Source organism: Euphorbia lathyris, chromosome 8 (assembly GCF_963576675.1).
Source record: "Euphorbia lathyris chromosome 8, ddEupLath1.1, whole genome shotgun sequence".
Lineage (NCBI taxonomy): Eukaryota > Viridiplantae > Streptophyta > Magnoliopsida > Malpighiales > Euphorbiaceae > Euphorbia > Euphorbia lathyris.
The window spans coordinates 67,133,196-67,148,435 of record NC_088917.1 but is presented as its reverse complement, the minus strand read 5'-3'; the positions used below and the strand labels follow the sequence as shown (position 1 = coordinate 67,148,435).

The window sequence follows — 15,240 nt, the reverse complement described above, 5'->3', positions numbered from 1 at the left end:
TTTTTTTTGTTGGTGGAAAGAAAGTGAGGATATAAATTGAAAGAAAAAAATCTGCAGAAATTGAAAGAAAAAATCTCAAAAGGAATGTGAAATGGTGGGAAATATTATAGAGGGAATGAGATGTTATGGTGGGAAGATGAAAAAAAGTTGAAAAAATTATAAAATTTTCAAGGGAAGATGAAATGGTGGGAATAGAAAATAGAGGGAATGAGATGTTATGGTGGGAATAAAATGGAGTAATTAATGATCAATTAGTTAAAAAAATATTAATGATTAATTAGTAAAAAAAGATTAATAATCAATTAGTAAAAAAATGATTAACGATCAATTATTAATTATAATAATGACATCGTTTTATTTTTTCTTTTAAAATAGCAATTAATGACAGTTAATTTTCTTATCTAGCGCCCCGGGGCGTCCGTTAGTAGGATCGTTATTTATTTATACAAAATTTTAGATTCTATTATTATCTAGGTGTTTGTTTCCTATGGCCACGGAAAAGCTGTAAATTGATTTCTGAGATCATGACTTGACTAATGATTAGTACATCTACTAGCTTTATACCCGTGCAATTACACGGAGTTTCTAGAAAATTAATTTTCTTTGCAATTATTTGTTTTTTTTAAATTGCAATTATTTATTTGTATTAATTATTTTATAAAAATATTAGTAATATATATAAAAATTTGTACTTGTACTATTTTTGAAGCTATATATTTTATTTTCATCTAATTTTAGTTATAATAACACAGCATTGCCAATAACACTTTTAAAAAACATAGCATTGCCAATATTGCCTAGCAAAATAATTTTTGAACTTATTAAATATTTGATTAAAATTAGCAATGATAACGGGAAATCCGTCGTTAATATCACACTCGTAACTTTATCCGTTTATTATTTAAACTACTTGTCATGTCCCATTACACTATATGTATACATTTTGAATTCCATTATTGCCTTATTTGATTTGCGAGTACTAACTGGTAACGTATCCTTATCCATTAAAATTAATAAACAAATTAAATAAATTATAAATTTAATTAAACATAGTCTGCAGAGTGTTCTCAATGGGATAATTCCATTCCTATCCCATAATGTATTTTTTTCTTTTACTCCATTTTTTTCTATCTACATTCATTAACCATATAAACAGTGAAAGACACAAACTACCCATCACATGTATCTTTTCTTTTACTCTACCTTTTTTTTAACTACATTGGGAGTGAAATTCATTAACCTTCAAAGAGTGAAAGGCACAAACTATTGGCTATAATGTATATACCCAAAAGGATATATAATTCCACACCATCCTTATCTTTTTCCTTGCAAAAAATTAACTTCCATTTCTTCTTTCCTTTATTATAATGACTATATTTCTCTGTTTCCTGAAAAGAAAAAATGAAATTTCAGTAAGCAATAATTAACCTATTAATATGGGCTATTGACCGAAAAGCTCATTAATAGAAATAAAATCTTTTGGTCGATTGTTGCTGCAATTGTTAATAACAATTACAATTTGAAAGTCTAGCTATCTTTATATATTTTTAGAAGCATCTAGGTAAAAAATCAGATACAACATCTCAAATTCCAAAAATTGCTTGTCCAGAAAAAATGACACTAAAGTAGAAACCTAAGAATATTTGATTAATTCACTCTCTATTCTTTTTAAGTGAAATTGAGATTCAAGGAGAGAAGGAAGAAGGTTAATCCCAACTAGGTTGGCACCAACCAAGCGACCAAACCCCGACCAAGAAACCAAAAAACTTTATTAAAAAGAAAAAGGAAAAGTTCAATACAATGGAGGCAAAGGCCTACTTAACCAAGCGAAAATACTCTGTTCTATTTGCATCTCTAAACACAGTATTAGAGCAAAAATCAGGGAAAGAGTTCCACCAACAATCAGATGTAGCTGTGACAGCAAACTTGGAAAGACAATCTGCAACTGCATTCCCCTCCCTAAACACATGAGAAATTCGAACTGCACGAGTACGAATAATGTCAAGACAAATCAACCAATCCGAAAGAAGGCTCCAGCGAACATTTCTCGATCTCGATTTCAGCAACTTAATCATATAGATTGCGTCACTCTCAACGCACAAAGGAAACCAATTCCGCTCAGCTGCTTTAAGGATAGCAATGGTCATCGCTTTCAACTCAGCCATGAAAGCTTGTTGTTGCCCCAAAGGATGCGCAAAACAGGCTAAAGGAAAACCACGGAAAGTCCGAAAAATTCCGCCCGCTCCCGCTCCTGTCAAGCTTGCTGCCCCGTCGGTGTTAACTTTAATCCACCGCTGAGGAGGGGGCTGCCATTTCAGAGAGAAAACAGTAAGAGCCGGACGAGCAATGCCCTTGACTCCGAAATTGTCCAGGATTTTCTTATCAAGAACGGTATTGTGCATATATCCCTTCATCCCAATACTAGCCTCCTTCACACACTTCCAAATAGTCTTCAATGTGAGAGTAATAGAAGGTTTAACATCATTAAAGACGCTATCATTTCTAACCTTCCAAAGAGTCCAGAAACCGCTAACTATGGCTGAATTCCATAATTGAAAAATTTGACTGCTGAAATTTGTAAGGTCTGCCGAAATAATTAAAGTTTTAATAGTCGAGGTGCAATTAACAGAGATCCCAAAAGCACCCCCGATACTCCGCCAAACATGTGAAGAGAACGGGCACTGAAGAAAAATATGAGCAATAGATTCCTCACTCCTTTCGCATAGAGGGCACCGCGAAGCTATTATGAGACCTTTTTCACGTAATAAATCCATGGTGCTAAGCTTCCCTAGAATTGCCTTCCAACAAACAATAGATCTTGAAGGTGGCAAAAATTCTTTCCAAAGGAAACGCGCCCAACCAACTGAACGGTAAGGATGGATGATAGACATAGCAGATCTCACCGTAAAAATCCCATTTGAGCTCGGTTTCCAGGAACAGACATCATCTTCCTGACCACCAAGGCGAACCTGGTTAATAGAGAGAGCAATATTGGCGCTTACCGGCAGGTTAGGTCCCCAAGCACCATCAACAATAAAATTCGAGACCATGTCCTTCAACACATTTTGCGCAGAGAGAGGGATTTGCAATTGAGTAGCAATATTAGGGACAATCCAATTATCAGTCCAGAAGCAAAGTCTGGAATTGACACCGATGCTCCAAAAAATATTATTTTGTACAGCAATGAGACTGAAACGAAGAGAAACCCCAATGGAAGAGCCGCCAATGATTTTTTTAGGAATATTGTTTCCAGAAAGCAGCCGACCCCTTAACAGTTTAGGAATCATGTTGTCCTCTTGAAGAACCCGCCAAGATAATTTATGGAGCATAGCCGTATTGACGTCGGCAATATTAGGGACATTTAAACTGCCGGTAGACCGAGGGGTGCAAACCGTACTCCAAGCAACCGAGATAAACTTTTTAGAATGAATATCCCCGGTTCACAAGAAATTCCGCATAGCCTGATTAATTCTCTTAAGAAGAGAACGGGGCCAACGATAAACAGCAAAGGAATGGAGCAAGGAGCTGCTAATTACTGAATTAATAAGAACAAGCCTGCCACCCATGGAGAGAGATTTACCTTTCCAATTCCCAAAGCGAGAAATAATTTTGTCTGCAGTAGGTTGTAACCAACACTTTTTAGGTGCACCTAGAAAAAGAGGGACCCCCAAATAATTGAACGGAAAGCTGCCTTGAGACATCCCCATCAGATTCCGGAGCTCTGTAACCCGAGAGGAAGATAGAGTGTTCCCCACGAAGAAAGTGGACTTATTCACATTAATGTTCTGACCGGAAAGAGTAGAATAGATATGAAAAATATCTGTCATTGCTCTAACATTGCGTTTAGTGGCCCTCAGGAACAAAATGACATCATCTGCATATAAAAGGTGGCTAGGAAAACTTACATTCCTGGAATACATACACGGCTGAATTGCCCCAATATTCACTCTCTGCGTGATAAGCCTGCTTAGAAAGTCTTCTGCGATGCAGAAAAGGAAAGGGGAAAGAGGGTCCCCCTGTCTAACACCACGAGTGCACGAGAAATAACCCTTGGCAGCCCCATTAATTAGGATAGAGATTCTAGAAGAATTAAAAATGCTCCGCACCCAATTTCTGAATTTATCATTGAAGCCATAAGAACCCAGAACCTCCATCAAGAAATCCCAATCAATAGTATCAAACGCTTTTCTCATGTCCACCTTAACCGCCATATTGCCGCCAAACGTTGATTTATTTAAAAGGTTAATCCCTTCAGAGGCTCCAGAGATGCAATCAGTAATAGAGCGGCCTTTAATAAACCCGAATTGTTGCGGAGAAACAATAGATTCAGCGATGATAGCAGGTCTAGCAGCAAGGATTTTAGTCACAATTTTAAAGCAGAAATTGCTCAGGACAATGGGACAGAACTGGTCAATTGTAATTGCATCTAACACCTTAGGTAAAAGCACTATGAGATTAGAATTCCAGCCTGTAGACATCCAACCAGTACAGAAAAAACTATGAACAACAGTAGAAACATCAGCACCGACAATATCCCAATAAGTTTTAAAGAAAGCTCCAGTGAAACCATCCGGACCAGGTGCACTCTGATCATCCATCTGAAAAACAATAGCTTTAACTTCCTCAGGATTAGGAATAGCTGTAAGCATATCATTATCAGCAGCAGACACCAAATTAGGTATAATGTCCCTGACAATAGTAAAATCTCGATTCCCCATATCAGGGGCAGCAAACAACTCCGAATAGTACCCCAGGATATGCTGTTCAATTATACTACTATCAGAACAGAGCTCATCGTTGATTCTCAGATGCCGAATCCCCATCTTGGATTTGCGCCTAGCCACTTTCTGATGAAAAAAATTTGTGTTACGGTCTCCTTCCTTAAGCCATTTGGTTCTACTTTGCTCCTTATAGAAAATTTCCTGTTGTAAAAGGGACGCCTCATAGTTGGCATGAGCTTGCAGCTCCTACTGATGAAGTAAATCAGAAAAACCTTCTCTGGCTATTCGCTCTTGAACCTCAGAGAGAGCCCTAGCAGCAGAATCAATTTTGATGCACAAATGCCCAAAGCTGTTTTTGTTCCAATCCCGAATAATCGGTCTAAGACGTCGAAGCTTATAGCTCAAACGCTGCATGGGATGCAAATGAGGGGTGGTTTCAGCCCAACTGGAAACAATAATATCCTGTAAAGACGGGTCAGTGATCCACATTTGAAGAAATCGAAACCGAGGGATAATATTATTGATGACCGCACAATCCAGGAGCAAAGGTGTGTGATCGGAGCAGTGTCGAGGGAGAGCAACACAGTGCACAGAAGTCCAAACATTGAAAAAATTAAAGTTCCCAACCACCATGTCAAGCTTACATTCAACACGTTGGTCACCTCTTCTACCATTAGACCAAGTATAAAAAGCACCTCTAGTAACAATATCAGACATATCACAATGAGCGATGCAATTATTAAAATCATCACAAGCCGACCGGTTAGGGGGCAACCCTAATTTCTCATGGGAGCCACGCACCACATTGAAGTCACCAATCATTGCCCAAGGGCCAGAACAAACTTGAGCAACTGAAACCAAACTATCCCAAAGATCACGTCTAGCAATAGGGCAATTAGCAGCATAAACAACAGAGAGAGAAACTTCCATATCATCAACCGTAACATTAAAAGTAATATGTTGTCCATGTCTAACAATTAAAGAAACAGGAGTATCACATTTGACGAAGATCCACAAAGAATTCTGTGGATTAGTAAAAACTAAATCCATATTCAAATTCATCCATAAAGTAGGAGGAAGAGAACTGAAACTAACCATTGGCTCTGCAAGACACAGAACATAAGGTTTGTGAGCAAAACAAATGTTACGCACCCGTCGTTGAGTGGAGGCGTTAGCAATGCCCCTGCAGTTCCAAAAAAGAGCAATCATCGGAGACAGAGAGGTAATTGGGTAGTTCTACCTGAGGTCCGCAGAGGAATCAACTGCTGCTGCTGTTTCTTATTCTTGTTGCGCTTCTTTTTTTTCGAAGAAACCGGGGTCCAGTCACTATCATCGTTATCAGATTTGGTTAACTCCTCTTCAAAATCACATTCATCTGCCCAGTTGGATTTCGCAGTCGCGGTCACCTCCTGAAGTGGAAGTTCATCAGTGCTATGAATTGATTGTAAAGGCATTGGATGCTCCATGGCTTTTAGAGGCTTGAAAATAACCATCTACCCATCATTAGCAATAGCAGTACCCATTGTTCCTTCATACTCCGCTTCCGTCTCGTCACAATCCGAGGAGTCATTATCAATTGTCTGCTGCAAAGTAGGGTCAACTCTAGGAGGGTTGTTTGGGTCAACTAGAGGAGAAGAGAGTTCACCCTCCTTCGAAAGGGAGAGCGGCGGCATCAGCTGATGATTCAAGGCTTGCGGTTCCTTATCCAAGGCAGGATTTTTGGAACCCTCGGCCCCTTCTATACGTTGCCAAATTTGGCGTCTAGGAGGCTCCTTCCTTGTTTCCTGTGGTGCTATTACTTTGCCTTCATCAATAGGAGCTTTTCTGTCCGGCTTCCCTTTGTCCGACACTCTTCTGCAATTGGTCATCACATGTCCCACAGAATTGCATTCCGAGTAAAAACCCGGCAAGTTTTCATAAAATACTTGTGCCCAAACTATTAGATTATCAGTGTCAACTCTAATCTCCTTCTGCAAAGGCTTGGAAAGATCTAACTCAATCAGGATCCTTGCAAAGTGACCGAACTCCCCGTCAATTGTGTTCTTGTCAAAACGGAGCGGCACTCCAATAACTCTTGCAATGTCAGCGATAATTTGTTTATCCCAGAATTCCCATGGGAGGTTGTAAAGCCGTACCCAAATTTGCACGCTCGTTGATCTATGATTTACAGGATCGAATCCTGGTTGCCACGGAGAGAGACGTAGAATTCCTGGCTTCAAAGCCAAAGCTCCTTTGCTCCAAACACTATTCAAATCATCTGCAGTATTGAGAATTATATGGAAAAACCCTTTTCCCAGAGAAATCAATTTCCACTTCATATTCATTCCCCATATAGTATTGAGTTTCAATTTAAGGTCAGGATGTTTCCAAGGTAAATCACCTTTAGCCAAGGTTATTCTGCCGATAACTGAATGTTTACAAGCTTCCACACGATTATCATAAAGTTGCTGTGAGATTTTAATTGCTTTAAACCCGCCAAAGTCTTGAATAACAGGTGCGGAAGGACTTGGGTGAATAGTTTCTGTGGTATCCGAGCCGGATTTCAAGGCATTAACAAAAGAGGCAGTGATGTCAGGTTTCAGTGTCGTTTTGCGAGGGGCCGCAAGTGAAAAAAGAGCCGCGTGACCGACGGGCTCATCCATGTCTCCAATTTTTTAACCGTAAAATTCCTCAATTGGGACTAACTTGAGGAAGATTCAAAGCACTGACACCAAATCTCACCGAAACTCAAAGCCAGAATCACAACTGTAATTGACCAAAATGACCACCAGCCCGAAAGGAGCCCCCCACCAATGAACGAAATCAAGAGAATTCCCAACGACACTACCACAGTAACACCACCAAACAGAGAAGCGAACAACGCAGGCAACTCAAAACAGAGAAACCGAGCTTCGTCGGCAACAACAAAACCAAGACAGACCAAACAAATAGATAACCAACAAAACGCAGATAACAAAATCAATCAGACAGCAGCCAAACATCGCCAGATAACAAGATAAAAATTTCACAGGAAATGCAGAAACAGCCGAAAAGGCATCAACAATAATACCGACGGCCAAACCACCGGCAAAACAAGGTGGAGAAAGAATCAGAGCAACAAATCTATTCCTTCAAGCTTCCTGAAGCTCTCCGGCGATCTCGTCTAACAATTTCACCACCGGTCACAGGGAGAGAAAATAAAGAACAGTCGATAAAGAACTCACCGTCGATGCCGAAGGAACGAAGCGGTGGAGCCGCGCGATTCCATCAATAGCTGACAATTTCTGCTTCCACCAAAGCTCTCTGTTTAACAATGGCTTAGTCAACGGCGGTGGTGAGAGATCGACGACGGTGGCGCTCGTTCAATCCATGACTCTTGGTTCTCCTTTTCTATCTCGGGTGGTTTGTGAGTGGGAGTGACGGTGTGCTTTGAGGAGAGCTCACTATCTCTATTCAAATTAACAATGATATTTTTTTGTTATACTGTGAAAATGGTAGTTTATGCACAAAGATAATTTACCATTAATATTAACAATATATATTAAAAGCCTTATATAAAAATAGGGAAAAAAATCTTCTGTCCCGAATTCCCTGTCCCATTCTCTGTCTCCCGTGTCCCTTTAACTACATTTTAACCAAAGTTAAATATATCTAACCATAGTTAGTAGCAATAAAGTAAGATAAAAGGGACACGTGTCAAAAATTGAATGGAGGACAGAGAAGGGGACAGGGAATTCGGGAAAGAGGATTTTTTCCCTAAAAATAGCACACCAGTATCGTCATAACAGTAATGCTCATATAATATATAATCATTTAAAGCTATCAAAAGTAATAAACCAATAATTTTGCTTCAAAACCAACTAACAGTTGGATATGTAGTATGATTAAATAAATAAAAAGCATGATTTGTAAAAGGAGAAATACCAATAGGATTTGCGAATAAAATTTCTTTTCCTTCATCTCAATCCTTTAGACAATTAAACTTCAATGGTTATAAATAAATTAAATAAAAACCATGCTTCGTTTATAATATGTAAAAACATACAAACAATTGGTGAATCAGTATGTTAACTTAAAAGAATCTAAAATTACAGAAACATTATTGATAAAGTTAGCGATCTTACATATGATTAACTTAAGAATCAGTATCTTTTGTAGTCTATGAGATAAATCAGAGGTGAATTGGAAATAATGATGCTCGTAATAGAAAAAAATGAAAATTGAAAAATACTTACCTCTTGAGGAGATGCAGATTGAAGGAAATCTAAATAAAATTAAAGCAAGAACTATCTACATTCCCCCAGTGAAGGTGAGATTGAAGCAGGTGCTGCAGGATGACCTAAGGCATTATGTTTATAAATTAAGCAAACTCTTATCCTATAGACTATGGTATATCAGACAATGTACATGTAATCTGCCTTTAGGAGAAGTGAAAACCCCATCTTCAATTATAGGAACTGCTCTGAAAGGCTTTTCTCCTCTCTCAAAAGAGACCAAAACTCACAAATTCGAAAAAAGGGGAAATCATTTTAAAATTCAATTTTGAAACTTTGAATATATATATAATATCACCGGCGAACATTTGAAGTATATTCGTGGTTATAAAACAGTGAGATGGCACAAGTTCAAGTTAACATACCTGATTGGTGTCATTGATAAAATTGAGATCAAGAGAAAGTAACAATTGGCCACCCACCTGAACTGTTCAACATAAACACTGGATTTTCTCAGTAAAAGAAATCACTAACAACAAAAATATGACACAAGTTCTAAATGAAAATTGGATCAAGATAATACTGGGATCAAACCCATTTAAATAAATTTGCGGCAATGGGGATTGTACTAACACTATGGTCCCAAAAAGTGAATTGAAAAAAAGAGATGCAAAATAATTAATGTAAGAAATGTAAAGAAGAGACTGATATACATAGAGACATTCATCAGCAAAAAGATGGACAAAACAAAATCAAAGGAAATGAACAAAGGGTCTGAAAATTTCTTACCTTGAAGATAAAATCAAATATGCAAAAAGAAAAGTTCATCCGTGGGACAACCCAACAAAGAAGAATCAACCACTGGAGCAGCCCAGGATATTAATGCTTTGATCGTTCATTATCTCAACGGAAGAAAGGAGAAGAATATGAGTACAGCGATAAAGAGGAAGAGAGATGTGGGTTAGAATATGAGCAGTTAAGGTTACACGTTTACAATTTAGAATTTTAAGAAAAAAAACATATAAATCTTACAAAAATTACACATCAGCTTTAAGATAGTGATTTAGTATGGGGTAAAGTTCAAATAAAACCCCGTGGTTTCACTAATTTTCAGATAAAGGACTGTGGTTTACTTTTTATCAAAACGAGGACTGAGGTTTTCAACTTTAGCAAAATAAGGACTTTTTCGGTTGATACTATTAAAATCACCCTTAATAACTTCAAAAATGACATATTTTAATAACTACTAATATTCTAAGCAACTTTAATTCTTCAACTTTTTTATTTCGAGATTATTTAGATGATGTTTGGTAAAGAGAGAAAGTTAATGTTTAGAGAGAGAAAGTTCTAAAAAAGATAATTTTCTAAAATTGAAAATGTAGTTCCATAGAAAATATGACATTAAACAACTTTAATTCTTGAAAATTTTCATTTTCAGGTCGTTAAAGATAGTTTTAATAGCATTATTAAAAGTGCGAAACCTCAGTCCTCGTTTTGACAAAAAGTAAACCACAGTCCTTTATCTGAAAATTAGTGAAACCACATGGGTTTTATTTGAACTTTACCCTTTAGTATATTGTATAGATATCACACTTCCAAAGCAGAAATTCTTCCTTCTTGAGCTTAGTATTGCTGTTGTAATCCAAACAAAAAAAAAAGTGAACTTCTGGTCATTATTGACCCATATATTCATTTAGTTTTGTTTAATTGATTTAATAAAATTTAACTGGTGGTTAGAGATAAAATCTATACTATATATAATTACGGAAGCAGAGAGAAATGAGAAGAAGTGTTTTAGAGGTCTTTTTGATGAGTTGTCAACGTAGTAAAAAATCAGATTAAAAATATTTAATTAATTAAAAATAACAAATTTATATTTATAATATATTAAATAATTACTAGCCTATTAATTAAAATAATAAAAGAAAGCAAGAGTTACGGGAATATGAAAAAACACAAAGCAAAGGAAATCCAAAAGTCACAAATAAACTTCTATATAAAGCATGATATGTAGCATTCCACCATTATATTCATTGGTCACGATAGATAGTATTATATTTCTGAAGGTAAATATTCGATTTTTTTTTCATATGTTGTAGTTATTTTGTTCTCAATTATGTTGTTGTTTTATTTTTATTAAACAATAGTTGTTATAGTTTCATCTTTCAGATTCATTTCTGTTGTTACCCAAGTTATATACCTTTCGCTATCTTATCCATGTTTTTTTTTATTTGTCTTTTTTTTTCCAAACTGATAGCTTCAATTGAAGAAATCCGACAGAAATAGAAGATGCATGAACAACTAAAACCGGAAAACACAAAAGTGTCAAAAATTACAAGAAATTCTTATGTTTCTCAAGGTAATTATTCAATTTTTTTTCCATATGTTGTAGTTATTTTTGTTCTCAATTGTGTTGTTGTTTTCTTTTTATTAAACAATAGTTGTTATAGTTTCATTTTTCAGAGATGAAATTCCATTTCTGTCGTTACCTAGGTTCCATACCTCTCGCTACATTATCCATGTTTTCTTTTTTATTTGTTTTTTTTTTCAAAATGACTAAAATAAAGATTTTGTAAATTTGTATTCTTTTTTAGTATATGTTGCTAGATGTTATCATGTTGATTGCTAACTCTTAACTAAAATTTAGATTTTCGGCTTTATATGAACTCAATTTTTGGCTTTCTCAATTGTGCTGTTATTTTATTTTTATTAAACAATTGTTGTTATAGTTTCATCTTTCAAGATGAAATTCCATTTCTGTTGTTATCCAGATTCCATACCTCTCGCTACCTTATCCATGTTTTCTTTTTTATTTATTTATTTTTCAAAATGACTAAAATAAAGATTTTGTATATTTGCATTCTTTTTTAGTATATGTTCCTAGATGTTATCATTTTGATTGTTAACTCTAACTAAAATTTAGATTTTCGGCTTTTTATGAACTCAATTTTTAGTTTTAATTGAAGTTAGATTAATTTTTCTAATTCGGAACATGTTGAAATCCACACATTTTTTTTAGTTTGAGTTTAGCTAATTGATATGGATTGTATTTTTTATTTTTATGCATTTTGGTACAAATAGATATAAAGTTTCACATGATAGTTGTTCATTGAAGTTTGAGACATATTAAATAAAATATTAAAGAGATATTGGAATATTATACTTACAATGAAGTTTATTTCAATATAAATTATGTTATATTATTATTATTATCAAGAAGTTATTTTTTTCCAATTTTCTAGATAAGGAGATTGTAAGCGTCTAATACGCTTGATAAGATGTTTATTCTTGAAGAATGTGGATTATGCTAGATACGAATTCAAAATCAAGGTAAATAAAAATAAATTTTGATGTTCAAAATCCTAAAAATGTACATTAATTATGGATATTGAGATAATTGTTTTTGCAACATTGGCTTATATAATTTTTAACTATTATATTATGGTTCGTACAAAATTGTTAGTATTTCAAGAGTTTTTAACAGATGAAAATAAAATATGATCATATGACAAATTATTGAAAAATATTAATTAAAAAAATATTATTATTTGAATCTCTTCAAATTCTCAAATGTTGAGCATAATGATTCTAATTAATATAATTAATTTCACATATTAATTATAAAACGTTTTTTTTTTGTATTGAGTGGTTACAATTGCGATTTAATTCTATTTAACTAAAATTAATTTATGGACTTAATACTTCATTAAGAAAAAATAAAATGTTTAATTAATGGGCAAAAAACATTCTCTCTTATTTAAAAAAAAAACCCCCGAGAGGAAGATGGTTCTCTCCTAATTATCTTTTTCGTCCCTTCAATTTTTTTCAATTCTTTTGTTTATTTTTCTTACTTACAAAATTCAAGAATATATAATTATTAGAAAATATTAATAAAGTCAAATAAGTGATATCTGTGAGTATAACTGATATTCTATATAGTGAAAGAATAAAGAACAAATTGATCGAATGTCTTGATGAGATATTACGAGATGAAAATAGGAGAAATCATCATCTTAAACTGATTCAATTAGATATATTGGGTTATTGTAGTAGAATGAATAATTGAATTCGAATACTTAGTGATCATGAACTTCCATCAACCAAAATAATTATCATCAAGATGAATCTGTGACTAATTCTTACGAATTTTATTTTTTTATATGTAACATATTGAATTGATAAAGTTTCTTCATATGCAACATTAGAAAAGTATTGATTGTAATAGTTTATAGAATAATATATTGATGTTGCTTCCATTTTAACATAGATTGTAATTCTTTTTTATCGTAGATATAATATTTAATTTTAATTGTAGTTTAATTCAATTTTTGTTTAACCTATATTGTAATTCTTTTGTATCGTAAATATAATATTTAATTTTAATTATAGTTTAATTCAATTTTTAGTTTTTTATTATATTCTAATATATTTCTTAATTAATCTGTTATTTTATTATTATTATTTCACAAAATATTTGGAATATGAAAATGTATTAAAATTCCTAAAAAGTACAAATCATTGAATTTTATAAAAATAAATAAATCATTCCTCTTTAGTTAAAATTCTATAAAAAAGTAGTCAATTATTTTTAAAATTAATTTAATTTGAATTATCATTAAAAAATATATATTAATTTCAAATATACATAATATAAATTTTTTTCATAGCATGATATAAAATTATTTAAAAGTAAATATGTCAATTTATTTATTTATCTAAATTATATAAAAGTTTCATACCCCGTGCATCGCACGGGTTTTCGACTAGTATTAAAATAGGTGTATAGTTTTTTTTAGAAAAGTATTGGATACCATGTATAAAATAGTATCAATATAGATTTAACATTTAAAAAAGTATTAATTTAGTTTTTGATAACAAATTGAACACATCATTCATATTACTTCGTTAAGTTCTGATTTCTCCCTCCACGTACAATTGACGGAACTTAACGGAGTAATATCAATGACATATCATTCCGTTATTGAGACCTAAATTGGTACCATTTTTAAAAAATTAAACCTATATTTATATTATTTTATACGTGGAGCCTAAATTAAGTGGTTTGTTTTAGCTTTTCGGACGAGCGTTTAACATTTCATTCTACATCGCAAGAAATATAGCGTTTGGTTAGGTTTATATAACTGCAGCGTTTAGCATTTTCTCTGAAAACTGCGGCGTCTTTTCATGAACAACTGTTTGTAATTATTTGTTATTGACAAAATTATCCTTCTTATTTAAGGATAGCACCAATCAGCAGCTTACCGCAAATAACAAACAACAAACAACTAAAACAAACAGACCCTACACTTCTTCAAAAACCATATTAAAACCTCTCCAAGTAGTCAAAACTTCAAAATCAGTCAAACATCTCTCTCAAAAACATGTATGATTGTTGTGATTCAGTTTAAATTTGTGTAAATTATTCCAAACTCTCTGTTTGGAAAGCTCCAAGCTAGTAGTATAATTTTAGCAAATCGCAAAATCAAACGGGAACCAAATCACGATCAATTGTAAACTATATATAATATCATCAATCAATTAATCCGTTAAAGCAGAGCAGCTAATTAATTTTAAAAGGTATCAAAAAATAATAATAATTGCTTAAAAAAAAACGATTCAGTTCTCAACACCCTCATAAGCCCAGGGATACTCCTGGCGAAGCTTGGCCTCCTCTTCCGGCGTGAAATCATTCTCGATTCCGAAGAAATCTCTCACTCTCTCCACACTCCAGTTCTTGATTCTATTAGCCACCGCCTGAGTCAGCATATCCATAAAGCTTTTGATGCACAAGTAATTAACCGCCAGTATCATCTCAACCATCTCTTCATTGTTGAGATCTTCCACGAATTTCTCATCGTATTTAATCTTCTCCGCCTGCCGGCCCGATTCTTCTCGGAATTTCAGCTGCTCTCCGCAGTACTGGATAATCATGGACATATATTTAGCGCGCACATTCGGCAGCGGAACCACAGATCTGGCCGCCTTCGCATCATTGTTGTCTTCGAAAAAGTTCTTCACCACCAAGAATTCCATTGCGATGGATTCCTCAACGTAGAAGTACTCGCCATCGGCTGTCTTGAGAGTGATCGTGTTCGCCATCGGATGACATTATCAGTTGGGAGAGATTTTACTATGATTGATAGGGTTTTGATTTGTGAAGAAGTTTGAGCTTGAAAGGGTTTTGAAGGAATAGGGTGAGATTGGGGTTTTGAGAGGTATTTATAGGACCCGGATAAAGAATTAGAAAGGGAATGGGAAAATCTATTTCCGCTCGGAAAACTACTAGTAATATTTTATATTTTTAGAGTTTTGGCTTAATTATAATT

The 15,240-nt window shown here is 34.2% G+C and overlaps 2 protein-coding genes across 4 annotated transcripts; both read right to left on the bottom strand.

Moving 5' to 3' along the window:
• Nucleotides 1–1,004: 1,004 nt before the first annotated feature.
• LOC136201952 (uncharacterized) lies at nt 1,005–9,835 on the bottom strand. Of its 3 annotated transcripts, XR_010674220.1 has the most exons (4): nt 9,704–9,835; nt 9,340–9,401; nt 7,925–8,149; nt 1,005–1,388 (listed from the first exon to the last, which is right to left on the bottom strand). XR_010674220.1 is itself a non-coding variant. In XM_065992348.1 (2 exons), the coding sequence occupies exon 1, from the start codon at nt 7,361–7,363 to the stop codon at nt 6,215–6,217; it is 1,149 nt and encodes a 382-aa protein (XP_065848420.1). In that variant the 5' UTR covers nt 7,364–7,917; the 3' UTR covers nt 1,005–1,388; nt 5,817–6,214. The 3 variants fall into 3 exon arrangements, 2 of the variants coding, with proteins under 2 accessions (XP_065848420.1, XP_065848421.1); XM_065992348.1 differs by lacking the exons at nt 7,925–8,149; nt 9,340–9,401; nt 9,704–9,835 and adding an exon at nt 5,817–7,917; XM_065992349.1 differs by lacking the exons at nt 7,925–8,149; nt 9,340–9,401; nt 9,704–9,835 and adding an exon at nt 5,874–7,917.
• A 4,695-nt stretch (nt 9,836–14,530) lies between these two features.
• LOC136203982 (SKP1-like protein 14) lies at nt 14,531–15,013 on the bottom strand. The gene has a single exon (XM_065995189.1). It carries the CDS (start codon nt 15,011–15,013, stop codon nt 14,531–14,533), a length of 483 nt encoding a protein of 160 aa, XP_065851261.1.
• Nucleotides 15,014–15,240: the final 227 nt, after the last annotated feature.

What these genes read in the sequence shown, in the direction of transcription:
- LOC136203982 (XM_065995189.1), bottom strand. Translation starts at nt 15,013, where the DNA reads ATGGCGAACACGATCACTCTCAAGACAGCCGATGGCGAGTACTTCTAC.
- LOC136201952 (XM_065992348.1), bottom strand. Translation starts at nt 7,363, where the DNA reads ATGGATGAGCCCGTCGGTCACGCGGCTCTTTTTTCACTTGCGGCCCCT.